The sequence below is a fragment of the Pogona vitticeps genome, chromosome 9 (genome assembly GCF_051106095.1).
Source record: "Pogona vitticeps strain Pit_001003342236 chromosome 9, PviZW2.1, whole genome shotgun sequence".
In the NCBI taxonomy this organism is placed as follows: Eukaryota; Metazoa; Chordata; class Lepidosauria; order Squamata; family Agamidae; genus Pogona; species Pogona vitticeps.
Genome location: NC_135791.1, coordinates 404,986 through 428,682, shown reverse-complemented (window position 1 = coordinate 428,682; position 23,697 = coordinate 404,986). Strand labels below are relative to the sequence as shown.

Below are 23,697 nucleotides of genomic sequence, written 5' to 3'. Positions count from 1 at the left end.
TTATTGCACAGCCTTTCCCTCCACTCACCCTGGCAAGGCCATTGGTATTCTGCACACAGTTAGGGACTCCAAAGATAAAATATGAGGGGGCAGGAGGAAGAGAAGTGGCTTAAAAGAGAGGCCTTCAATAAAGTGTTTTTAGATGTGCAAATAGAATGAGCTTATTTCTTTCTCTCTTTTTCCCCACAAAGTGGGAGGGGGGATGGCAAGGATGCCCCCCACCCCCCTCTGCTTCTCTCCCTGTCCCAGATGGATGTCCCTGACCTTCAGCAATGCCCTTTGGAGGAGTGGGGGGGGGAATATCTCCCTCCTTCCCTCTCTCTCCCCTTTTCGTCATCCATTCACTGGGCTGCCAAATGTCCAAAGCGATGTGATGGCACAGGGAGGACCATGGCCCTGCCAGGAGGGTTTCCCTGAGAGACCCTGGAGAAGAAAAGGGTGGCCAAAAAGGGCAGGTGGGCTGTGCCATCCGTCCTACAGCCATGCCACAGGGCAGGGCGGTGCCTCCAGGTGGACAGGCACCAAGCACTTGGCTTGGGGAACTATAGCAGCCTGGGGATTATGAGCATTGTAGTGCCCAACAAGAAACATCCCTACTCAGGGGGCACCTTTCCAGGCTGCTCAGGGAGCACAGGGTCCTCAGCACTCCTGAACCCTTGAAATAAGGGCACTTTGCTAATTTCTACAAACCACCCTCCCCCTTCCTCCTTTCACCGGCTTAGACCACAAGCCCTGCCTGCGAAACCGGCACAGGCATGATTGGCCGGGCTGGGGGGGGGGGGCGGCTCGCTTTGTAAAGCCAGCACTGCAAGGGATGCCTCCACGTCCCCCCCTCCCATCCCGTCCCCTCCTCCTCTCCACCCCATCTCCCACCCACCCACTTTCTCTCCAGGCCTCCTTGTGTTTATATTTTGCTAGACACTGAATGTCAGCTCCTGCTAAATGCTTTTTTCCTCATCTTTGTGCCTTCCATGAAACCTTTAAAAAAGGGAAAGGGACACACATTCTATTTTAATTTTAAAAGGCTACTTGTTTGCTTTATATTGAAATTACCCCGTCTGCTTTGGCCCACGGAAGCAGCTGCAGTCCGGCTTCAGTATTCTTTTTTCTTTTTAAGAAAAACGTCTTTGTGGTGATAAAAAGCTGTGGTAGATAAAGAATTCAAGGGGACAGGAAAAAGTCCCTTCCGTAAAAAGGAGAAGCCATGTGTGTCAAGGAAAAGGTGGGGAAGGAAAAGAGAACCACCCAAGTTTTGCCTGTTATTATTTCAAACTTGGGTTTTCAGAGCCAGCCTGAGAGTGGGGATCATGTTTCAGAAAAGGACTCGGGAGGTCTCGGTCCAGATCCCTATTCAGCCACTTCAGAAACCCACTGGGGCAGAGGCAAGGGTTAGAAAGAAAGAAAGGGGGGGGGAGAGAGACGCCAGTCCTTTAATAGCTCAAATATCTCAAAATCCTGTTAATGCTAGCATTAGCTGGAAAAGAAACAGACTGCAAATGGCTGCAGAGAGTTTATTTCCAAACTGGCGTCAAAGGGGCAGGTGGGATTCAGCACAAGAAAAGGAAAGTAGGGAAACCTATGTAGGTCCCTGTTGCAAATCGTGTCCTTTTTTCCCAAAAGTTAGAATTCTCTTCTTCAAGGGGGTGGGGGACTCTGACCGTCCACTGGTCCGGATGGCGGTAGATCATGTCCAGTTGGGCAAGAATGGCAGTGGGGCACTTTGGCCCTGACATGCCATTGGCAGGCTTCCCATGAGGGCATTCAGCTGGCCATGATGCCAAGCAAATGCAGGATTAGGCCCTCTCCTGCGTGCCTGTCACCCCCCCTCTCCCCCCCCCTTCTTCCTAGCTATCGCTTGTAGATCCATTTCAGTGGAGTTTCAACACTATCCTGAAGCCGGTTGAGAGATTACTTAGCTTTGCTGGGGTTCTCCTCTCCCGCGCTCATTTTAAAAAGCCATTTGATTCTTGCTACAGAAAGAATCCCCCTTCACGGATTGCTGCCTTGTCGTGGCGAAGGGGCTTGAGTAACTCAGAGAAGCTATGGGCTATGCCGCGCAGGGACACCCAAGACGGACAGGACATAGTGGAGACTTGCGACTAAACACAATCCACCTGGAGTAGGAATTGGCAGTGCCACTCCAGTATCTTTGCCAAGAATGCCCCATGATCAGAAGCAAAAGGCTAAAAGATATGATGCTGGAAGATGGGCCCCTCAGGTCGGAAGGCGTCCAATATACTACTGAGGAAGAGCAGAGGACAAGCACAAGTAGCTCCAGAGCTAATGAAGTGGTTGGGTCAAAGCCGAAAGGACGCTCAGCTGTGGATGCGCCTGGGAGTGAAAGGAAAGTCCGATGCTGCAAAGAAAAATACTAAGATGGTTGGACAGTGTCATCGAAGCAACCAACATGAATTTGACACAGCTCCGGGAGGCAGTGGAAGATAGGAGGGCCTGGCATGCTCTGGTCCATGGGGTCACGAAGAGTCGGACACGACAAAAAGACTAAACGACAACGACAGAAAGAATCAAAAAGACTCAACATGGCCCCGAAGTCCTGAGGATGGATTAGGGTTTTGGTCTGCTTGTTTTTCCAAAGTACGTGAAATCCACAGCTCCTGGACTGTTTTGCTCCCAGAGAGTTTCATGAGGGGCCATTCACTTCATTCTGGTTCTGAAGGGGGTCTTTTTGGCAAAGGGGTGCCCAAGGGCCAAACCCCAAGCAGGCACTTGATGGTTCTGAGTTTTAGCTAGGAAGTGGAGGCGCCTCTTTCTATCCCTGGAGGGAGTGAAGGGCTGGTGGGAGCTCCTCTTTGTCCTGCTTTGCTGGCGAGTGTGTGTCGGGGAGCAGAAGGGGTGTTTGGGGGGAGAAGGGGTGCTCCTGCAGTGGTGGTGGCGAAAGATGAAAGAGTTGGGGGGGAACAAAGCAGAAATGGCCTCCCCGCTGCTCCCTTGCCCTTGACCTCCCCCCAACTCATAACCCTCCCCAGCCTCCCTTCTCCCTCCAAAGCTTCCCCCCCTCCTTTGGGCCCACCCAGTCCTGGTCCCCAGCTCCTCCTTTCGAGATCCAGGCTTCTCCTGCCTCCCCGTCCTCTTGCCCCCTGACTTTGGGAAAGGGACGGTCCAGCCAATGGCTGCAATCTTGCTGTGACCTCTGGGCAATTCAGCCAACCTCTGGTTGACACCATGCCCTTGAAGATCTGTTGCAAGGTAGACAGCGAGAAAAGCATCCAGCTGTTGAAACCCCTGGCTTGCTAGCTTTGGCAGCATCAGCAGGGGAAAGCAGAAAAAGGAAGCGTGGCCAGGCAGAGCCGCCTTCTGGCTCTTCTCATCACTGCATGAAGACAGGAGGAAAAACAAGCACCACCGTCATGCTGCTCCTTTGGGGGGAATCGAACAGATTGATTTGTAGATTATAATGCACCTTTTCAGACAATTGCAGAGAAATATTCAGCTACAGATTTATACAAACTGTGTACAGTATTTAGTGTGGACTTTTACATACAGACATCCATTCACTTCACTGCAAGCCCTTCCACATGAACCCAAGTGACACCGTCCTAAAAACAAGACAAAATCTTGTCTATGAAAAACAAGGGCTGTGTTAGCTTTTAATGATTGCTGTCCCTTAGACATATATTTTTCCCCAGGGAGATCTGTTTTCTCTTCCTGCCTTTTGTGCAACCCATTTGATCAGTGTGCAGAAACAGATTTCTGATTTCATTTCTGATGCCCTGTCTCATTCAACCCAAACTGGCAACGAGACCCAGCCTGCTATTCAAAATTCCCCTTTGGCTGTTTGTGCACCTCTGTACAAGTCACAAGCAGTCCTGCATTTGGTATTCCAGTGCAAAGTCCCAGTTGGGCATATTGTGTGTGCCCCTTCTGAATGAAAGCCTTCTGGGTGGTGAGATGCCTAAGATGGCTTGCCAGCGTGGTACGCCCCGACGAACATCCATGAGGGAGAGAGATCTACATCCCGTGCTTCCGAAAGGCAGCTGTCTCAAAAGAGGGATGAAGTGCAGACCTGTAACTTCATCCTGGCTTGGAAATTGCAAGCCTATGTCCTGGTCAGGAAGCCTGGCACCTAATGACTGGAAGTGGCACTGAAAGGGGTTCAAACACACTGGCAGAGTTGCATTAATTTAAAAACTCACCCATGCATTTAAACACAAACACACTCCATGGACATACACCCCTAAGGCTTCCTGAGTATGCCTACCAAGTTTAGGTTTCCTGTTCTTGGAGCCATGGCTCTGAAAGACACACACTTTCATTATTATTATTATTATTATTTAAACGTTCTGCATATGCTTCCTCCACTCTAGCGCAACATTACCCAAACCACAACACTGGCTTTGAGTCATGAAGGGAAAGGGAGGGGAGGCGACAGCTCTGAGCAAGATCTGGGTCTTGAGGGCCGGACTAGGGAGGCCCAGGACCTCTCCCATGCCCACAGCCTTAGGCCCATGACCCCCCTCCTCCCCAAAAGCTGCCCTGGTTTTCCCTGTGCCCTGAATTGTTCCCTCCCTGGGTCCACGTCCTCATCATTGTCAACCGTGTGGTTTGCTCCTTGGTTCCCTCCCACACACAACAACAGCTGAGAGGGGATTTCCACACTGCCTTGTTGAGCAGACTTGCCATGAGAGGCAAGCACAAAGGGGAAAGGAGAGGCCACCCTTGGTCGGCCGCTGCTGAGCCTGACAAGGCGCTCTCTCTCAGGAAAGGAAAGAGAGCCTTCCTCTGCCCCTCTGCCTCTGCCAGTCACTGAGAGGATGCCCGTAGTTCCCACATCCTTCTCTCCCCTCTCCTAAGGGTGAAAGGGCAGTCATGGAGCTTGGGATGGCTTGGGAAGGCAGGGCCCTGATCCAGGGAATCCGCCTTGCCTCTGCATGAAGCCCAAAGCACACTCCCAGAGTGCCAGGAGAAATCCAGGCCGAGGAGAACCAAGAGGCAGCTGCGCCTCCTCTCCCCAGCGACAGCATCAGGGTCGGAAGCCAAGCAGGGCGGAAGGAGGGAGACCAAAGGGGCGGCAGCGGGGGGGGGGGGAGAGGGGAGCCTGGCCTTTGGGGAAACCAGGAAGGAGAGGCAGCTCTCCGCCCAGCGCCAGTTCCTTTCAGACGCTTTCAGGTAAATCTTCCTCGTTGCACAAGCTGATTTGCCTACCGGCCAGGTGTTCCCGGAGCACGCTTGCTGCCCCACATCCAGGCCATCTCGCTCAGCTGCCCTCTTGCAGCAACCCTTCACCCCCCCCCCCGTCCAGGTGCCAAAGGGGCTGGCCTGGCAAGGGAGCCGCTGGGACTCTGGTCACCCCTGGAGACCTCCTGGGCAAGGGAGAGAGGAAAAGCACGGCTGGGGCTGGGGATACAGAGAGCCCACCGCCTGCAGGCTGGAATTGTAAAGCAAAACACACACAAACACACAAGCCTGCCTGACTCCCTCCCGGGCAGGACTTCCCTCTGCTCCAGCCCTCCTCGTCTGTCTCCCAGGATGGCAAACCTGCCCCTGCAGGTGCCACCTCGCACAGGTGAAAGCCAGGTGCCCAAGGCAAGGCAGCCAGAGAGCCGCCCACAGCTCTTGGGGACCCATTTGAGAGGCTCCGGAGGGGCAAAAGGTATTCAAACACTGGGGGGGGGCTTGTGTTTGAGCGGCCGGAGCATCGTCCAGCGAACTCCCAAGGTTCCCCCCAAAACACCAGGAGGCACCAAGGAGGAGGCTAGGAGGTGGCAAGCCAGAGACAGCAGGTGAGCCCCCCACCCCCAACCCCACGGGCCTCTCCCACTCTGGGCTTATGCCTGCAGGCCGTCCCCCCCACCTGCACCCAGCCCTCTGGATGGTGGCTTTTGCCCTGGCATTCTACCCTCGACCCCCCCCCTTCAAGATGTGACTTTCATCCCCCAAGAATTTCAGAACGTTTGTATTAAAAACCTGAACAATAAAAAGCCCAGCAACCTTAACCAAGGACAGCAAAATGAACTGGCATAAAGACACGTCCCAGGGACTTCCAATTATTTGGCGTTAAGGCCTTTCCCAGGCTGGTTAAGTGGGAAGGATGGATACCCGCAACAGTCTTGGGTTCATCCCCGCAGAAGCCGCAGGGAGCTGACCTGCCCCTATTTTGGGGCCTGAAGTCCAAGACTGGGCAGCTTTCAGGGTAAATGTCGCTCTGGGGGAATTGACACGGCTTCCTATTCTGCAATTCAGCCGCAGCCCAGAATTGCTCCTGGCCTGTGGAACTCCCTTCCACCAGAGGCAAAGTTGCGCGCCCCCCCCTCCTTGCTCTCTTCCGCCTTGTGAGCAACTGAACAGGCTGCAGAGAGAGGCGCTTTCGACCGGGAGCGGGGGGGGGGGCAGAGAGAGAGAGAGAGAGGTGACGCCCCTCCCCGGTTAACAGCCGCTTTGAAGGGTTTCGGGCAGTTACTGTATCCCCGCCTGGTTTCACATTGTAACCGGCAACACGCCGGGCCTTGTCCCCGGCAGGGCGCGGGCAGCGGGCGGCGGCTCGAAGCGCCCCGGCCCCCGCGCTCCGCCAGGCGCGGCTGCCCGGCCCGGTTCCCCTCGCGCGACCTGGCCCTGCGGACGCGGACGGCCCGGTCGGAGGGGAGCCGGAGCGCCGCCGCGAGGCCTCGGGAAAGGCGCGGCGCTGGCGGGCGGGCCAGCCTTCCGGGGGCGGCCCCGGCTCGGCTCCGCCCCGGGCGGCCGGGCTTTTCCGCCTCCTCCTCCTCCTCGGGTGCCGGCGGCGGCGGCGGCGGCGGTGGCGGCCCCTCGGCGACGCCCTATAAAGAACCCGCCGCCGCCTCGCCCGGCCCGGCCCGGCCCGGCATGGAGGAGACGCGCGCTTCGGAGCCGGCAGCGCCCGGTAAGCGGAGGCGGGCGGGGATCCCCCGGGAGGAGGAGGGGGAGGAGGAGGGGGGAGGGGGACACCGACACGGCCCCCCCCCCGGGCTGGCTGGCTGGCTGGCTGGCTGGCTCCGGTCCCGGCCCAGGCGCTCCGGGTCGGCAGAAGCGCTTCCGCCGGGGCTCGGCTGGCGCCCCTTCGGGCAGCCCCGAGCCCACGGAGCGGCTCACCGGGTGCTGGGCCGGGCCGGGCCGTGAGGGCTCGGGTGTCCGGCGGCCGGGGAGGCCGGGGGCCGCAGCCTTCCGGGGCCGGGGCCTGGCGCAGTGATGGGGAGGCCGCCCCCGGGGGCTCGAGGTGGAAGGGGCCCTCGCGGCCATCTAGTCCCGCCCGCTCCCGAGGCCCCGATCCACGGAAGGCCACCCTCCGGTCTTCCTCCGGGAGTCTGAAGCCCTGGGTTCAGGGCCTCCTCCTTGGGGGGGGGGGGGCAGGAGGAGCAGGTCCTCCTCGGGCGAAGGCCCCCCTCCTCTTCCCCTCCCCTGGCAGGCCCCGTTCAAAAGGGCTGCTCTGCTCTTGCTTGTAGGGGCTGGGCATGAATGAGGCACCCCCCGGTTGCTGCCACCGCTGCCCGCCGGGCCCCCAGGAGACCATGAACTTGGACAGCCTCCCTGCAGGGGGGTCGGTGCCCCCCAAGGGGTTTCCAGGCTGGCAGGAGCCACCGCCCTTCGCCCAGTGCCCCAGTGAGCAGGAGGAGGCCGGTGCCAGCGACACCTTCGAGAGCGGCTACCTCAGCCTGAAGGGCCCCGAGGAGGGCGAGGAAGGCGCGGAGGGCGAGCCGGAGCCTCGGCGCGCTTGGGAGCAGGACCACCCGGAGGCGCAGATGAAAGTGGACTTTTTCCGTAAGCTGGGCTATTCGCCCAAGGAGATCCTGGCGGTCCTCCAGAAGCACGGCACCGGGGCCGATACCAACACCATCCTCGGGGAGCTGGTCCGGCACGGCGTGGCGGCCGGGGAGAAGGAGCCCGCCGACGGCCCCCTGGAGACCTCGGAGGCCCCGCTGCTTCCCCGGGGAGGGATGGCCAAGCGGGGCCCCTCGGGCAGCCTGCCTGCAGAGGGGAAGGAGGCCGGGAATTTGCGGCCCATCGTCATCGATGGAAGCAACGTGGCCATGAGGTAGGGTGCGTCCATGGCTCCTCTCTTCGTGTGCGCCTTGGGGGCAGGGGCGGGGAGAGCATGTTTTAAGCGGAAGGTGGCCTCTGGCCCGTGTCTTAGGCTCCATGGGAGCAGCTGCCTTTTGTGGGCGTCCTCAGCGGTGACCGGACACGCTTCTCTCCCGAGGCGGTTCATGGCTGGCATGAGCTGGAGAGGGTTTTGTGGCACCTTAAAGGCTAACACCGTTCATGCGGTGGGAGGTTGGGTGGCCTGCAGCCCCCGCGGGCCCTCCGTTGGCTGAAAGGTGGCTGAGAGGTGGCTGGCAAGGACCTCTGAGGCCCAGATGATCCGGCTGAGGGAGGGATTCCTGGGGAATCGTGGTGGCCCGGTCAAAGCCCCCTCGGAGATGGGTATGAACCTCACAGGAGCTCTGGGGGAAACTGGAGACCGACCGGGTGAAGACAGGGTGAAGGGCGATGCCAGGATTGCTTGTGGGGCGGCCCTAAGAGAAACAGGCTGTGGGGTGGCCGTAGGGACACCCCTGTGCCAGGGAGCTTTCGTCTCCTGGATCCAGCCTGGGCAGGAATTCTTGTCCGGCTCTTTCCTCTGGGAAGTTAGTTGCCTGCTAGGGGGTGGCAACCCTGAGGTTGCAGACAGAGGGGGGCCCGTCGGATACTCCCAGAACACCAGCCGACCGACCGGCATGCCTCGGGACGGGACATGTCCTGCTGCTGCCAGACGCCCGTCTCAGCCCCGGGGGAAGAGGCTTGGTTTCTTGAGCGCTGGGCCATTCCTCTGCGCCGCGGTTGTGCAACACGCAGAGGCCTCGGCTTGTGTGGAGGTGCAAGCTGGGGGCCTCCTTGCCGTGGACTTGGTCTCTGCCAGTTGCCGAGGCCTGCTGCCTGACGGGGTCAGACCCTCTTTCAGCCTCGGGGGGGGGGTCGATGGGGTTGGCATTTGACACCAGCTGCTCAAGGGCAGGCTGGTGAACCCTCCAAGGTTGGCCTGACTTTTCCCGCAAGCCTCTCACCCCGTGTGAGAGTCTGGATTCCCCAGGCTTTCTGTCTGCCCTGGAGGGCCCCTGCTGGACGCCCAACCCTGCTCAGAGGACCCCGGGAGAGGTGGGGGACACGGGGGGGGGACGGGGCCAGGGGCGAGTTGTGCTGAGCAAAGGGCTGCTGCCTTGCTTTGGGCCGGAAAGGGGCTGGCAGGTGAGGTCCCCACAGAGGGCTGGTTCTCCATTCTGGGGTGTGTGTCCCCCCTCTCTCTCTCCTGGGGCAGGGCACAGGAAGCTGCCAGTGAGCTCTGGAGCCACCCGAGGGCAGAGGTGCCATCCTTCTGTGGGTGGCAGGCGACCTAATGGGCGCACGTGCGCACACGCCTCAGGAAGCCGCTTGACAGGTCCTTTTGAACATGGGGGCGGCTCTACGTTAGTTGCTCTGCCTGCTTTCAGGTGCTGCCCAGTGTTTGTGAACACGAGGAACGTTATGCACCCATGGGTATAAGAGCCTCTCGGCGTGCAGGGCACTCCTTGTTGACACGCCTGGAAGCTCTTTCTGTCTCCTTTTTACTTATTTAGGCAGTTTGTAGAAATACATCTTTTTCCCCTTCTAAGAAACCCAAAGTAAGGGATGTGAGCTGGGAGTGGCTGTCTCGAGAATTCGCCCGCCCGCCCGCCCGCCTTCTGCCATTAGCAGCTTGTGGGGGTGATCGGAGGGCAGGCGTTTTTCTGTGGGTGTTTCTCCTGCCCCCGTCCTAACTTGTCCAAACACACTGGATTTTGTAAAACATCCTAAACAACTAACCCATAAAAGCAGCAACAGCAGCAGCAGCAGCAGCAGCACCTCGTAGAGGGAGCAGAAGGGGGTCCCTGCCCTCCCCCAGAGCGTTGAACCAGCCTGCTGGTGCCACCACTGCCACCCCCCAAAGGGCAAAGCCCCCCCCCATTCCCCTCTGTTCTCTCTCTCTCTCTCAGTGAAGGGCAACCCCAGCCCCCCCCCCCACACACTCCCCCTGGGGTTGCCAGAAGGAGATCTCCACCAGGCCCCTTTGAGGATCTGCGGGAGGGAGGGAGGGAGGGAGACGGCTGGCTCTGCCTTTCCCCCCTTTCCCTCCCAAAGCGTGGCCAGGAGGGGTTTTTCTTGGGCCGTTTCCGGCATAGGTGGAGTGGCGAAGGAGGCGCTCCTTCCTCCTCCTCGCCTGGATGCGACGCGCAAGCCGCCCGCCCGCCCGCCCGTATGCAAATCTGGCCCGGGGTGTGGGGAGCCGACTTGGCCGCCACTTCCTTCTAAGGGAAATTTTCGCAGGGGTTGCCTCATCCCCGGCCCTTTCCTCACAAGCTGCGGGGACTCCACCGGCAGAGGGTGGCTGCGGGGAACAGCATGCAAATTCCCTCCATCCAGCCACCCGGCGGCTGCCCCCCCCCCCCACGGCCTCTCTGTCTGGTGGGAGAGAGCCAGCCCAGGAGGAGGAGGAGGAGGAAGGCCGGAGGAAGTCAGGGTTTCGACACTTGCCTTGCGGCACTTGCCAGGGATTGTCTCCCGGCTGAGTTCGGCAGCACCGGGCCGGGGCGGGGGGGGGGGGTTCAGGTGTGCATGCTTTACCCTCCCCACCTTTCCACCCTCAGCTTTCAGGAAGCTTTGTTTCAGGGGGGTTTTGCGGAGGGAGAAGTTAGGCGGCTCCCACGCGCCTCCGCTGTGTAGAAAATAAGTCCTAGTTTGCCTTGGACCTGGGGAGAGTGGGGCAGAGGCCTCCGTCTGGGTGCAGAGTGGAAGCCAGGCCAGTGCAGGATCCGGCCTCGGGAGGTGAGCCAGGAGGAGGCCATCCCCTGTTTCTCTCTGCGCTTGCAAGGCCCCATTTCAAGGAGGCCTCCTTATAAGGCGGAGGAGCTGTTGGGGGGGGGGCGGGAGAGAGAGAACCTCCCTGGTGCCCTGCCTGTCGGGCAACCAACAGCTCTCTTAGGAGAACCCCTAACCCTTCCCTTCCTGCCATTGGGAGGGCTGGTCCCCCCCCTCCTCCTCCCCCCCTCCTCCATTAAACCTTTTAGGAAGGACAGGGAATCTGTCCTGTGTTCAGAGGGCTTGAATTGGGTCTCCATAGCAAAGGTCTTGTGAGGTTACTTGTAAAAAAAAAAAAAAAAAAAAAAGGCTAAATACAGTAACGTAGTTCCCACTAGAGTAGACCCATTGGTCCAGTTGAGGAAAGATGGGTCAGTACTTTTTAAAAATTGGATGGGTTCCGGGATCGGTACACTTTAACCAAGATGGGCAGGACGACTCTTCGACTGATGCCTGGAAGGGAGTTTTAGCGACTTTGAGAGGGCACTTGGAGAACCATTTCGACAGGATCTTTTGGGGATTTCACAGAATCCTAGAGCTGTAGGGTTGGCAGGGCCCCCCCGAGGGTCGTCTGCTGTAGCCCCCTTCTGCCAAAGGAGGAAACCCATGCCCGGAGCCTCCCCAACCGGTAGCCAGGCCGGGGGGGGGGCAGTCCGCCCTGAGGCCACGGCTCGTCCCACTGACAAACAGCAGTTTGCCCATCAGGAAGCCCCCCTCGTGCTTGGGGCCTCCCACGGCTTCCCTCCTAAGAGTTTTCCTTAAAGGGGGGGGGGAATGGAAAGCTGCAAAGGAGCAAGCAAACCGAGGGGGGTGGGATGCGGGAAGTTGCTTTCTCTTGCACAGTAGTGAGACCAGGTCAGTGAACGGTGTTCCGGGGCCTGGGCAGGGCTGACTGGAGCGGATGGCCTCCCAGGGCAGCGTGAGCAAGCTGTGCTGCCCCAGCATTGGAGTGGGTGGCTGGGGGGGAGGTGAGGAGCCGGCTCTCTGCAAGGGCCCCCCTCCCAGCAGCAGGGTGGGGGTGGGGGTGGGACACACATCCTGGCCCGTGTGTCCCCGTGGAAGCGGAGGGAGCATCTCAGGGACAGGCCAACGGATTTCACTGCCTAAGGGAACTCCAAGGGGAGCGTAGATTTGCCGGCCCCTGGTCAGATCCAGCACTGTGGGAGAGCCAGGGGGGTGGTGTTGGGGGGGTGCACGGGAGTTATTCCCACCCAGAGGAAAGAGAGGGCACCCTGCGTGTGGACAGGAGGAATCCGCTCTTCACCTTTCCCAAGGCTGAAGCCCTCCTTCGGAGTCAAACCAGTTTCTTTTGTGTAAATAGGATTGGGAAACCGGGCTCCTCCTCCTCCGTGGGAACACCCATCACCTTGAGCCCCAGGGAGAAAGGTCTCGGTGGGGTGTGGCGGATTCCTTCCCTGTGATGCAGGCAGGAACAGAGCAGCACCACCTGGAAAGGGAAGTTTCTCGGCAGGCAGAGCCTGCCCTGAGTTGCCAGGGGAAGTCCCCTTCCCCCCCCCCCCCCCCGTGACAGCAGATCCGCGCTGGGTTTCATCAGGCGCCCTCCTGATGTTATTCCACCAAACAGGGCAGGTTATCAAGGCTGGGGTTGCATATTAACTCACAGCCCCGTTGGCGAGGAGGAGAGGAGGTGATTTCGTGCAGGAAGAGAAGAGCAGGCCAAGCGGTGGGTGGGTGGAGGAGGGGAGGGGAGCAGGAGCTGGAGCAGGAGAGGATCCCTGTGGGGCGGGAAGTGGGGAGGAGGAGGAGGAGGAGGAGGGCCGGGAGAAGGTCTCCCTCCAGGCTGGCTCCTCACTCGGGAGCCTTGTCTTCAGGAAGGCTCGCTGGTTTTGCATTTATTCAACAGCCACATTTTCGCCCCTCTCTCCGGAGCCATCCCGGTTCCTGCCTCTTGTCCTGAGGGTCGCTGAGGAAAAGAGGCCGGTAACGCAGGCCAGTCCCAGATGTTTCTGAGCTGGAAGGCCTGGAGACAAAGCAGGCCGAGGCCGGCTGGTTTCTGCCTCTCCGTTCTGGACGTCGTTCTCTCATGGGACATTCCCTGTTCCTGGGCTTCTCCACCATTGCCTCCAGGCACCGGAACGGCCCTGCCAGAGGATCCCAGCCCCTTGCCCCCCCTCTCTTACTTCCACCCCCACCCCCACCCCCAACCCCATCCTTCCTTCTGCCCAGGAAGGGGTTCCAGTCCTGAAAGGTGGGCAAAGCTTTCTGTAGCTTGAGTGGGAGTTCAGGCAACTGACAAACGCTGTTCGTAATTTCTGGCTCATTTGAATAAGCGTCCTGGTGACCCGCCACGACCCCCTGAGGTGTTCAAGCCACCGTTTCTGCTTGTGAGAGAAGGACTCTTTTGGCTGAAGCCGAAGGCGGCCCATTGCGTCTTGTTGTGCCCTCGGAATAATCGTTTTTGTTACTCGCAGTCGGGCAGCCGCGCAGACCAGCCTGCCTGGTGTGTCTCGTGAGAGAAGAGGCCAGTTAGCGTGTCTTTGTAGCGACCCCTCCTGGTTTGGGGTTGGAGGCAAAGTCTCTCCTTGAAGGTCGCACAGCATCCTTGGGGGCTGAGGCGGCACCTTCCGTGGCGCTGCCTCGTGGCACACCCAGCCTGCTGAACCCGGGGGTCCTTCTGCCTTTTGCAGCCATGGCGACCGAGACGTCTTCTCTTGCCGGGGGATCCTGCTGGCGGTGAACTGGTTTCTGGACCGAGGGCACACGGACATCACAGTCTTCGTGCCGTCCTGGAGGAAAGAACAGCCCAGGCCGGATTTTCCCATCACAGGTAAAGGGTTGAGCCTCTGCTGGCCTGGCCGGCGGGTGTAGCCGGTGGGTGCCTTTCAGCCGCTGCGTCGGGGCACCCTCCTCTAGAATGATCTTCCTTCCACCCTGAATCCCCTCCAGCTTTCGTACTTCAGTGTTGGTGGGAATACGGGGGGGGGGGGATGTTGGGGAGCAAGAAGGAGGGTCATGGGGTGCGGGCGGTTAAATTTGGAACGACTGCCAGAAGCCTCCCCCCCCACACTATTTCCGTCGCGATTGTTCTGAGACATGGTGTCCCGTGTTGCTCCCTGGAAGGAAAGATGGGGGCGGCCCGTCTCAGTCTGCTGCCGTGTCTCTTGGTCTCCCCACCACCCAAGCACCCCACCCAGCCCCAGCCCCAGCGAGGCCCCTTTGCCATCAGTCTCTTAAAACCTCGGGTGGCCTTGGCGCCTCTTCCCGACAGACCAGCACATTCTCCGGGACCTTGAGAAGCGGAAGATCGTTGTGTTCACACCCTCTCGGAGGGTGGGGGGCAAGAGGGTGGTCTGCTACGACGACCGCTTCATCGTGAAGTTGGCCTGTGAGTCCGACGGCATTGTCGTCTCCAACGACACCTACCGGGACCTGCAGTCCGAGCGGCCCGAGTGGAAGAAGTTCATCGAAGAGCGCTTGCTGATGTATTCGTTCGTTAACGACAAGTACGTCGGTTCTGGCTTTCCCAAACGGGAGCCGGAGGTGGCGGGGGGGGGCTGCACAGACCCTGGGCCTCCTTGTGGCTCTGCGGTGTCTGTGGGGAAGGGGGTGTCTGTTGGAGGGGGTGGGATCCGGGAGGACCAGGTGGCGTCCTGATGGTCCCCGGGGCCCGTTTCCTTCAGGTTCATGCCTCCCGATGACCCCCTCGGGCGCCATGGGCCCAGCTTGGACAACTTCCTCCGAAAGAAGCCGCTGGCTCCTGAGCACAAGGCGCAGCACTGCCCCTACGGTGAGCCGGGCTTCCCCGTTCCCCGTTCCCCCCCCCCCCCGGGGGAGGGAATCACCAAGTGGCGAGGTGATAAACCCCCCCTCCCCTCCTCTCCTCTCGTGGACTTGCTTTTTTTCTCTCCCCCCCCCCCCCTGCAGGCAAGAAATGCACCTACGGGCTCAAGTGCAAGTACTACCACCCGGAGCGGCTCCACCAGCACCAGCAGCGCTCGGTGGCCGACGAGCTCCGGGCCAGCGCCAGGCTCTCGCCCACCCGGGGCGCCCCGGTCCCCAAAGAGGAGCGGTCCGGCCGGCGGCCTTCCCAGGGGGAATTCCTGGGCTGTGTGGCCCCCGAGGGGGAGAAGCTTCCCCTCCACAAGGCCTTGGCTGAGAAGAAAAGCCCTGGCCCTAAAGCCAAAGGGGCCGGCCACGCTCCCGGCGCCCAGGGCAAGAAGAGCGCCGGCCACCCGCCGAGCGAATGGTACCAGCCGCCGCCGCCGCCGCCGCTGGCCCCCGTTTCTCTCTACGCGGACTCCCTGGCTTGCAGCTCTCAGGAGCAGCTCGACTCCGGCCTCGGCTCCCTCGAGAGCCAGCTGGTGGAGATGTGGCCCAGCCACGGACGGCACCCGCACCCGGAGCCCCTGGGCAGGGGGGGCAGCCCAGGCCTGGCCTACCCGATGCCCCCCGGCCTGGATTCCAAGGGCTACCTTCGGTTCCCACCGCAGGGGTACCCCAAGCCCCCCTCGGCCTCTGGCCTTGGCTTCCCGGCATATAGTCCAGACCTGCCCCCGGCCAGAGCGGCTCCTCGCTCCTTCCCAGGCTACGGCCTCCCAGCCGACGCTCGCCTGGACCCCGGGCAGAAGTTCTGGTCCGAGCCCTACCACGCTGGGCCTGCGCCAGGGCCGCCCAGGGACCTGCCGAGAGCCCCACAGCCGCCTTACGACGCCTCCCCCTCCTCCTCCTCATCCCCCTCGTCCTGCCACTGGTCCAAGCCGGACCGCTTTGCCGAGGAGCGCGCCAACGTCCGCGTCCGCCTGTGTGGGATCTTCCACCCGAATCTGGTGGATGCCGTCATGAACCGCTTCCCTCAGCTCTTGGATCCGCAGCAGCTGGCAGCCGAAATCCTGGCCTACAAGTCCCAGAACCCACGGGTGTGAAGCGGAGAGAGACTTGGCGGCCGATGGTGCCGGAGGCGAGACCTCCCCTCGCCCTCGCCGGACCACTCCTTCCCTGAGGCTCCTGCTGAAGTCTGGCGTGTGCAGGCGGGCACCTGCCGGGGGCTTGCGTGTCGTTTGGGCAGGCGGGTGCCTGAAGGGTCTGGGGCTGTCTCTCCTGTGGCCCCCTGCCCATGTGCAGAGCAGCCTGGCCTTCTGTGCCAACCCTGATGGTACCAAGGTTGTGTGAAGGCTTTTTAGCCAGAGGCGGCACAAGTCAACCCTGTGTTGCTGGTCCCTGCCTCTTGCCCTGATGGGCATCCATCCTCGTGAGTTCCCTGAGAGGAGGAAGGGGGGAGGGAGTCTGTCATCAAGAGCAGCCCCCACTCCAAAAGACACACACACACACACACTTGCCATACCTGTTTCCCAGAATTGGACGAGGGCCCCGGCCACTGCCAAGCTTGGGGGTGTCCCATTGTTTTGCTCCCATCTTGTGACCTTTCTAGGGGTCTGTGCTGCTGCTTGAGAGTCTTGGGGGTGGAAAATTGGCACTTGCCCCCTTTCCCAAAGTGGCACATGTGGGCTTCAATCCTTGCCCCGCCACTGCCTGAAGGTGTGTCTCTCCGGCGGGGGGGTGGGGGTGGGAGAGATGGCATGTCATTTATGCTCTGTCTCTGATGGCTCAGTCTTGATGACTGGTAAGTCCAGCCTTTAACAGCCTTTAACTTTCGGTAATGAATCTGTTGCAACTGAGACTGGATCCTGCCCTTCCCAAAGGAAGCGTGTGATTCACTTGCGGGCCAGACGCAGTTGATCGGTTGATGCATATTGTATCGTGCTGTATACGCTACGTATTCTCTTAAGAAGTCCATCCCGTGGTTGAAGCCGAGAAGGTCCAGGGCAGATGGCCAAGGCAGGAGCAGGGCGTGTGGGTCCCCTACTCCTAACCCCTTGGCGCTCTTGGGCTCCCTTCCCCACCTCACCCCCACCCCACGCCCTGCCCCGCCCCAGCTGCCAGGAACCTGACCGGCCGAGCCAGCACCATGTGCTGCAAGGACCATGCGGACCAAGAAAACCTTGTATGCCTAGTTAACGAGGATACATCACAGAACCGTGATGTTTCATGGTAGTAAGCAAAATGCTTCTTTTAATGAGTGTTTAATCTTATAACTTTGCACATTTCGTAATTTAGAGGAAATAATGGTTTTTAATAGAAAGCTTCTGTTTTTAATAGAAGCACTCCTATGGTGATGTTGCTTTTTTAAAAATAATAATAATAATTTTCTATCCTGGCCCGAGTTGCAGTCCTTTAATTTGGAGGCTGACTTTTAAAAAAAGAAAGCTGGGACAATAAATCCCTGAACACTTTCCTTTTCCTTTCTTTTTCTTTTTCAAGAGAAAACTCTTGCTAAAGCAATAATGATTCTTTTGCACCAATAAAAAGCTCCTGTTGCTGCTCCTCTTGTCCTCGTCCTCGTCTTCTTCGGGTCCTTCCAGGGTTGGGGCTCGGCTGCCGCTGCAGAGGAAAGCCTGGCCAGGTGGGGGGAGGAGGGGCAGGAAGGCACCTCCCCTCTGCCCGAGACCCCCCCGCCCCCCCCGGTGGGCACCCAGAGTGGCCCGTGGACCCGGTGGGCTGAGGGACCGCCTCCCTCGCCAGGTGGGAGCATCGCCCGCCTGGCCTTTCCGTGCTTTGAAGACCAAGAAAGGGGGGGGCAAGGACCCAAGAGGGGAAGGGCAGGTCTTCTGTCAGCGGACGTGGCTCCCGCCAGGCGAAGGAGAACGGCGGCCAGAGCGCTCAAGGGTTGAGGTCTCGGGTTGTGGCGCCAGAGGTTGGGAGTTCGGTTCCCCGGATGCACCTCCTTGATGCCAGGATCCCTTGAGGGTCCCTTCAGGCCTTTCCGTTCTAAGAGGATTGTTATGTGAGATGACACAGAAGACCAGAGAAGCTGTGGGAAAGGGTGGCAGGGGGTCCCGTGGGCGATGCCACGCTTCCTGTCCAGAAGGCCCACCCTCTTGAGACGGAGCAGGGGTGGGGACCCGCCTGGCCGGGGGCTTTTCCAGCAGAGATCCGGTCAGAGATTTTTTAGAAAACCTCCCGTGCCCTTTGCAAGTGTGGCTGTCTGAGGAGGGAAGAGAGGAATAAGGGGGGGGGGGGTGTTTGCAGTTGTGCAGCATGGAAGCAGCACCCGGAGAGGGGGAGCCACCTCTTCCACCCCCATCACTGTCTCCCCCCCCAGCATTTCTGCCATTGGGGCAGAGAAGAGGAGGCAGGAACGCTGCCCCATTGCCAGCCCCCCCTTCCCCCTCCCCCGCAGATCAGGTGGGTCTGACGGCGCCCGCCCTTCCCAGGGCCTCTCCGCTGGCGCTGAACTTTCCCTTGAACCCAGCCGGGTCCTTCTAGGGGTTTTCCCCGGCACCAGCGTCACCTGGCCCAGATCCGCTTCCTTCCTTCCTGCAGGCGGGCGTGTGGTGGGTGAGCAGCAGGGCGTGCCTGCTTGCAGGCAAAGGCAGGAGCCAGCGAGCAAAGCACAACAGCCCCCCCCCGACAGAATGCCTGCCGCTCTGGCGAGGCTGGCCGTCTGGCGGGTGCCTGCAGAAGGGCGAGGGACGGCACCCCTTCACCCCAGAATCCGCCTTTCGGAAAGACGCGTCGGGCGCGCCTGCAGGGAGGGATGTGCCGTCTCCCTCTCTCCTAGGCAAATTCTCTGAACCACTCCCCACCCACCCCAATGGAAAAATCCCAGTTGAACCTCGCTAATTATGGGATGGAGGCCTTTAGCTTTTCAGAGGCGTCAAGTGGAAAGGCATCGCAGGGCAAAGAAATAGGGTGTCCTTGGCTGTGGTTCGGAGGGGAAGGGGGAAGATGTAAGCAGAGGAGTATTCTCAAAGCAGCTGGAGGCGGGGGGGGGGAGGACAGGTGCCCCCTCCCAGGGCAGCTGAGGGTGCATATATGAGAGAGAGAGAGAGAGAGAGAGAGAGAGGTGCCTCCTCCTGGCAGGCTGGGCTGGGCCAGAAGGGGACAAGATGCATCCATGAAACACAGGCAGGCCTGAGTGGGGCTGGGGTGTGTGTGGGGGGGAGGTGATGGCCCCCCCTTCCCTGCAATTCAGCAAAACAACTTTGCTTTCTGCTGCCCTTTGGAAGCCTGGCCGTACCCACCTTACCCCCCACCCACCCCCCGCCATTCGGGGAGGCCTCACCCAGCCAGCAGGGGAATCCCCAGGGCCAGACTAAAGGTTAACGGAGCCGGAGCTGTTCCTGCTGCTGCGTCTGAGCACTGGGGGCTGGGGGGGGGAGAGAGAGAGAGCTGGAAAGAAGGACCTGGGGCCCTGGAGTGGCTGACCAGTGGTTGGGGAGGGGGGGTGTCTTATGGTTGCCCACAGCAGGGGAGGTTGTTGGCACCCAGCCCGGGCATGCGGCCGTCTTGGGGTGCTTTAAACGTTTTCTTTGCCATAAACGTCTGAAGCCTGTAGGCCACTTACTCCATTTGGAGGGGCGGGGGGGTGGGTGGCTCTGCCTGGGAGGAAAATGGGTGGCCCCCAGTCGGAGAGCGATGGCTCCATCCATCCCCCCCCCCCCCGGTTTCCACCTCTTGTCTCCTGGGGGTTCAACATTGCCTGCTCTGGTTTGGGGAAAAGCTGTGCAGGGTTTATGTCTTCATTAATTCAGTCACTCACTCGGTTCCATCAAGAGACCTCTTTAATCCATTGGCTCACCACGGATTTCAAGTTGGGGGAAGCCGGCTCCAGGCTCCCTGTTGGCCGGGGACATCCCTGTGTCGTCTCGGGCCGGCTGCGCCCTCTTCGCCTGTCTGCGTCCCCACTCTGTCGGAGCGCAACCGCCGTGAGCAAGGGCGCCTCTGGCCGACGGTGTCAGCCAAAAGCAGGGCCAGCCAAGGCGGTGGGCCAAAGAGACGGCCTTCCCCCTCGGCTGCCACCCCCCTTCCCAGCCGGTCAGCTGTGAGGCTCCCAGGCCACCCCACCTCACAATCCCAGCCCTCTGGCCACCGGCCGAGGAGCGGGTGCTTGGCTCTCACTCCTCGGTCCACTCACCCCCTGGCTGTGGAGCCAGGATCGCTGGGGCCACGGGGCCCATCTGGAGGCCCCCAAGCATCGGTCTGCCCTTCGAGGTCCTGCAGCCACAGAGTCTGGTCCTGTCCCTGCAACTACATGGAAGGGGGAATAATCGGTTGGCCCAGCAGCAGCCTCTCGGCGGGAGCGCCCACCCTCAGGACTGGGTGAGGGCAGGGCAAGGGGTCCAACAGGGCAAAGAGGGCAGAACCGGGGCTGTGGGCCATGCCTTGCCACCCCTGGGCCAGCTGTGGGCTGCAAGAACCTAGAGGGGAGGGAGGAGGAGAGGTCTATCAGGGAACGCATAGGCACAGCAGGAAGGGGGTTTGGCCACTGGACGCTCGGCCCACCTGTGCCAGGAGCCCCTGCTGCTCCCTCAGCAGCTCCAGGTAGCGGCTGCTCCACAGCAGCTTCTCAGCGCGCAGCTCCTGGCTCAGGTACTGCACCTCCGCCTCCAGCCTCGACAGCCTGGACAGGAGCCCTCCGTGGCCAGAGGCCGGCCGGTTGGGCACCTCCTGCTCCTCAGCACCTACCGAGGCCAAGAGAAAGGACACTGGCTGGCCGCCCCTCTTCTCCTGCTGCCTGCCAGCCTCCACCAGCCACCTCCACCTTCGGCTGGGGCCCTGGGCATCTCTGAGTTCCCCCGCTTCTCTGCCAGCCCTCGGCCCCGCCCGACCCGGCCCCGCCCAGCGAGAGGAAGAGGCTGGCAGGGCGGGCACCCTTCTTCCCTTCTGCAAGACTGCACGGGCCTTTCTTGGATCAAGAGCACACTCAGGAGGAGGAATAAAGGCCAGGAAATGGCGACACTCACATAAGAGGCGTGAATGAGCCAAAAGTCTTGGGTCCCATATAAAGAGCAAGGAGATGAGCAGCTTGCTACAGCTGATCATCCAACGTAAAACTACGTAGGGGGGTCAAACACAGAGGCGGGAGGAGGACCGCCTGTTTTGGATGAATCACAACATGTGCGCCTACAGCTGCAGCGTCCAAAATCAGGATGACCTCTGAACCTTTGCAGGGGTGATGTGGAGTGGGGGGAGGGGAGGGAGAAGGGCATCGCCCAAGGACCCTCTTGGGATCCGGCAGGTGGGCCAAACCACGGGGGCTTGTTTCTCCTCCCTCCTCTCCTTCCCCCCCCCCCCAGCAGAGGCGCTGCCCTTCCAGACCCACCTGCTTCTTTGGGGCCGGGACTTGCAGGAGCAGAGAGGGGGGCTCCCCCCGGGGGGGTCTCCCCGAAGTCCTCCAGCCACAGAGTCATTGAGCAGCAAGCCTAGGGGAGCCCCAGCAGCGGCGGCAGCGGCAGCAGAGGGCAAAGGACAGGAGGGTGAAGGAGAAGCCACGCATATGTGTGTGTGTGTGTATGTGTTTGTGTGTGTTGTGGGGGTGGGGTTCGGAGAGAGACGGGGCAGCCAGGTCCGAGAGGCCCGACCCAATGAGCCGCACTGGGCCCCGTCTCCTGGAACAGCTTCCCACCCACCCACCCCTGGTCCAGACCCAGAGAAGGGGCTGCGAGACACCCCCCCAGGCCATCTGCAGAGAGCGCCGAGGCTGAGCCCCGCTGCCCAGCCCAGCGACCTGCTTTGTGGGCCCCACAGCCGTCTTGGGATTGTCTCCTTGTCCCCCCACCCCCACCATTTGTCCACCGGACCCCCAGCGTGGGCTTTCATTGCTCCCCTGACTCGGCCCAGCCCTCTTCCCCAACCCAGCCTGGGGTCTCTCTCTTGGGGTCCCTCTTGGTTTCCAGGAGGAAGCGGGGAGCCAGGCTTGTTGGACTGGGTTGCCCCCTCCCGGCGGCATCCGGAGTCGGGACCCTTACCTGCTGCGCCAGGTGGAAGAGGGCTTCCCAGCAGAGCTTGTAGCAGAAGAGGGCCACCTGGAGGCAGGGGAGGGAACGGCACCTTCAGCAAGCCTGCCAGGGAAGCCTCCCCTACCTGCCAGGTCCCCCACCACCAGCTACCCCAGAGCGAGGGGCCCTCCGTCCCCCACAAGTCCTGGATCTTGCCACACCAGGGAAAGAAAGACAAAGTCCCAGGACAGGAGAAGGAGGCCTCTCTGTTTTGGAACTCCATGTTTGGGGCTTTGGGGGGGGTGTGATTTTTGTGGTTGCTGCCCTTCTCTGCCAGTTCAACTCTCCCTCGAGGATTTCGGCAGTTAAGACGTTTGGCCCGAAAAGCAGCATCTCATTGAGAGTCGCCCGCAGGGGCCGCTCGGTTTGCTGGGACCAGGGAGGCACTGCCCACATCAGGCTGGCCCCTGCCGCCTCATCCCGTGCGAAGGTTTGGGTGCCAGCCTGTGTCGGGCACTGCGTATGGAGGGCCACTTCCTCCCCTATCTACGCCCAGCGCTGGTATCTTTCACCCCATCTGGGGGGCTCAGGATGTGACCACTAACCCACATGGTCTGCCAGAAGAAGAGGAGCACATCCAGGACTTTTGGTGCCAGGGCTCTGGGGCGAAGCAGCTTCAGGAAGGAGCGCAGCGTGCGAGCTGGCCGCCTTCTGCACATGGGCAGGCGCCTCTGGAGCAGAAAGAGCACAGCATGAAGGCAGGAGCCGATGGCCGGCGGGGGGGTGGAGAGTCGGGGGGACAAGGAAGGAAATACAGGGCCTTCCCTCCCCCCAAGGGGGTCAGATCCCTTCTGCTCGGCATCAGGCTGCCATGCTTTGCAGAACTGATGCGCTCCTCAAGAGGAGGAGAAAGAGGGGTGGTGGTGACCAAGGCTGCTTGAAAGCCTGGGGCCGCACCTCCCCTCGTTCCAGATGGCAGCCCAGCAGCCCAACCTCTTCCGTGACCTTCCAACCCGCATGAATCAGTGCAAGGAAAGACATGGAAGCTCTCGCTCCAGAGACCTGGGCAAATGGCTTTCTCCCTCTCTCTCTCTCATGCCTCCTTTGCAGGGTTGTGGTGTAAATGTCTGCCATCGGTCCATGAGCGCCACCCTGAGCTCTCTGGGGGAGGAGCAGGATGCACCTAGGAGCAGGGGCCCCTCCCTGCTTCCCCTCCCCCTCACTTGGAGAGTGAGCATCACAACAGGCCCCAAGTGCCGGGTGGGGGTGGGGGTGGGTGTGCACGGGCACACATGTGGAGGGGGGCTTCCAACCCTTCCTGGGCGGCCCCCCCCAGCACCCACCCCCACCCCAACGACCCTGCTCGGCACAGGAGGCCCCATCACCTGCTCTCGGCTCTTGCAAGCCTTTGGGCGGACAGCGGCACTCCTTCGGGAGGGAGGAATGGCTGCCTCAGCCGACCGAGAGGATCAAGACCAGCAGGGCAGGGAAGGCGATTGGCAAGCCTTAATCCCCTCCTGGCCATCATCAGCAAGCACAGAGGCTGGGAACCTTCCTTGTTGCAAGGACACCTCCCAGAAGGCAAGGCGGGGTGGGAGCTCGGAGCCCTGCTTCAGGACCGGTCACAGGGATTAGCAGCCGCACCGGCTCCAGCCTCTTCTTTGCCTCCTTTCCTGCCACCCCAACCCCTGGCAGTAGCACACTGCCCTCCGCTCTCTTTGCACTGTTGCTTTTCTTTCTGCCCCCCTCCGAGGGGCCCCAAAGGGCGAGATCTAGAACGGGCCCCCACCCAGCGCCAACCCCCCAAAACGCAGAGGGACGCCCTTGGACCTTCCCGCAGAAGCAAGGTTCGGGGGGGGGGACGACAAAGACTTTGTATGGTTCTATTTACAGTCACCATGGCTGTGAAAAGAGTCCCTGCCGCCCGAGACCGCCACCCTGGCCCCGCCTGGAGCGCCCGCCCGCCTGCACGCGGGGCCGTCTCCTCCTCGGAGTGCCTGTAAAAGCTTCAGGGAACTAAGCTCAAGGCACCTTTTTTTCCCCCTCTGCCAAAGCGGCTCACCAACAATCATCCTGTTCAGGCTCCAGAGAAGAGGATTCAGGTCATCTCAGCAACTACTCTCACAGACTGAAGAAG

General features: G+C 60.7%; 2 protein-coding genes across 6 annotated transcripts; one reads left to right on the top strand and one right to left on the bottom strand.

Annotated features, from left to right (window-relative positions):
* Positions 1–6,439: 6,439 nt before the first annotated feature.
* ZC3H12A (zinc finger CCCH-type containing 12A) lies at positions 6,440–17,161 on the top strand. Its single transcript, XM_072979593.2, has 6 exons — positions 6,440–6,856; positions 7,416–8,005; positions 13,470–13,609; positions 14,051–14,285; positions 14,463–14,569; positions 14,707–17,161. Exons 2-6 carry the CDS (start codon positions 7,425–7,427, stop codon positions 15,702–15,704), a joined length of 2,061 nt encoding a protein of 686 aa, XP_072835694.2. The 5' UTR covers positions 6,440–6,856; positions 7,416–7,424; the 3' UTR covers positions 15,705–17,161.
* Positions 17,162–19,385: 2,224 nt separating this feature from the next.
* Positions 19,386–23,691, bottom strand: LOC110082782 (uncharacterized). 5 transcript variants are annotated; one of them, XM_072979623.2, is made up of 7 exons: positions 23,623–23,691; positions 22,166–22,291; positions 21,591–21,647; positions 20,945–21,044; positions 20,125–20,303; positions 19,757–19,869; positions 19,386–19,528 (listed from the first exon to the last, which is right to left on the bottom strand). In XM_072979623.2, exons 2-7 carry the CDS (start codon positions 22,277–22,279, stop codon positions 19,429–19,431), a joined length of 663 nt encoding a protein of 220 aa, XP_072835724.2. In that variant the 5' UTR covers positions 22,280–22,291; positions 23,623–23,691; the 3' UTR covers positions 19,386–19,428. The 5 variants fall into 5 exon arrangements, with proteins under 5 accessions (XP_072835724.2, XP_072835725.2, XP_072835726.2 ...); XM_072979624.2 differs by lacking the exon at positions 23,623–23,691 and adding an exon at positions 22,946–23,598; XM_072979625.2 differs by lacking the exon at positions 20,945–21,044.
* Positions 23,692–23,697: the final 6 nt, after the last annotated feature.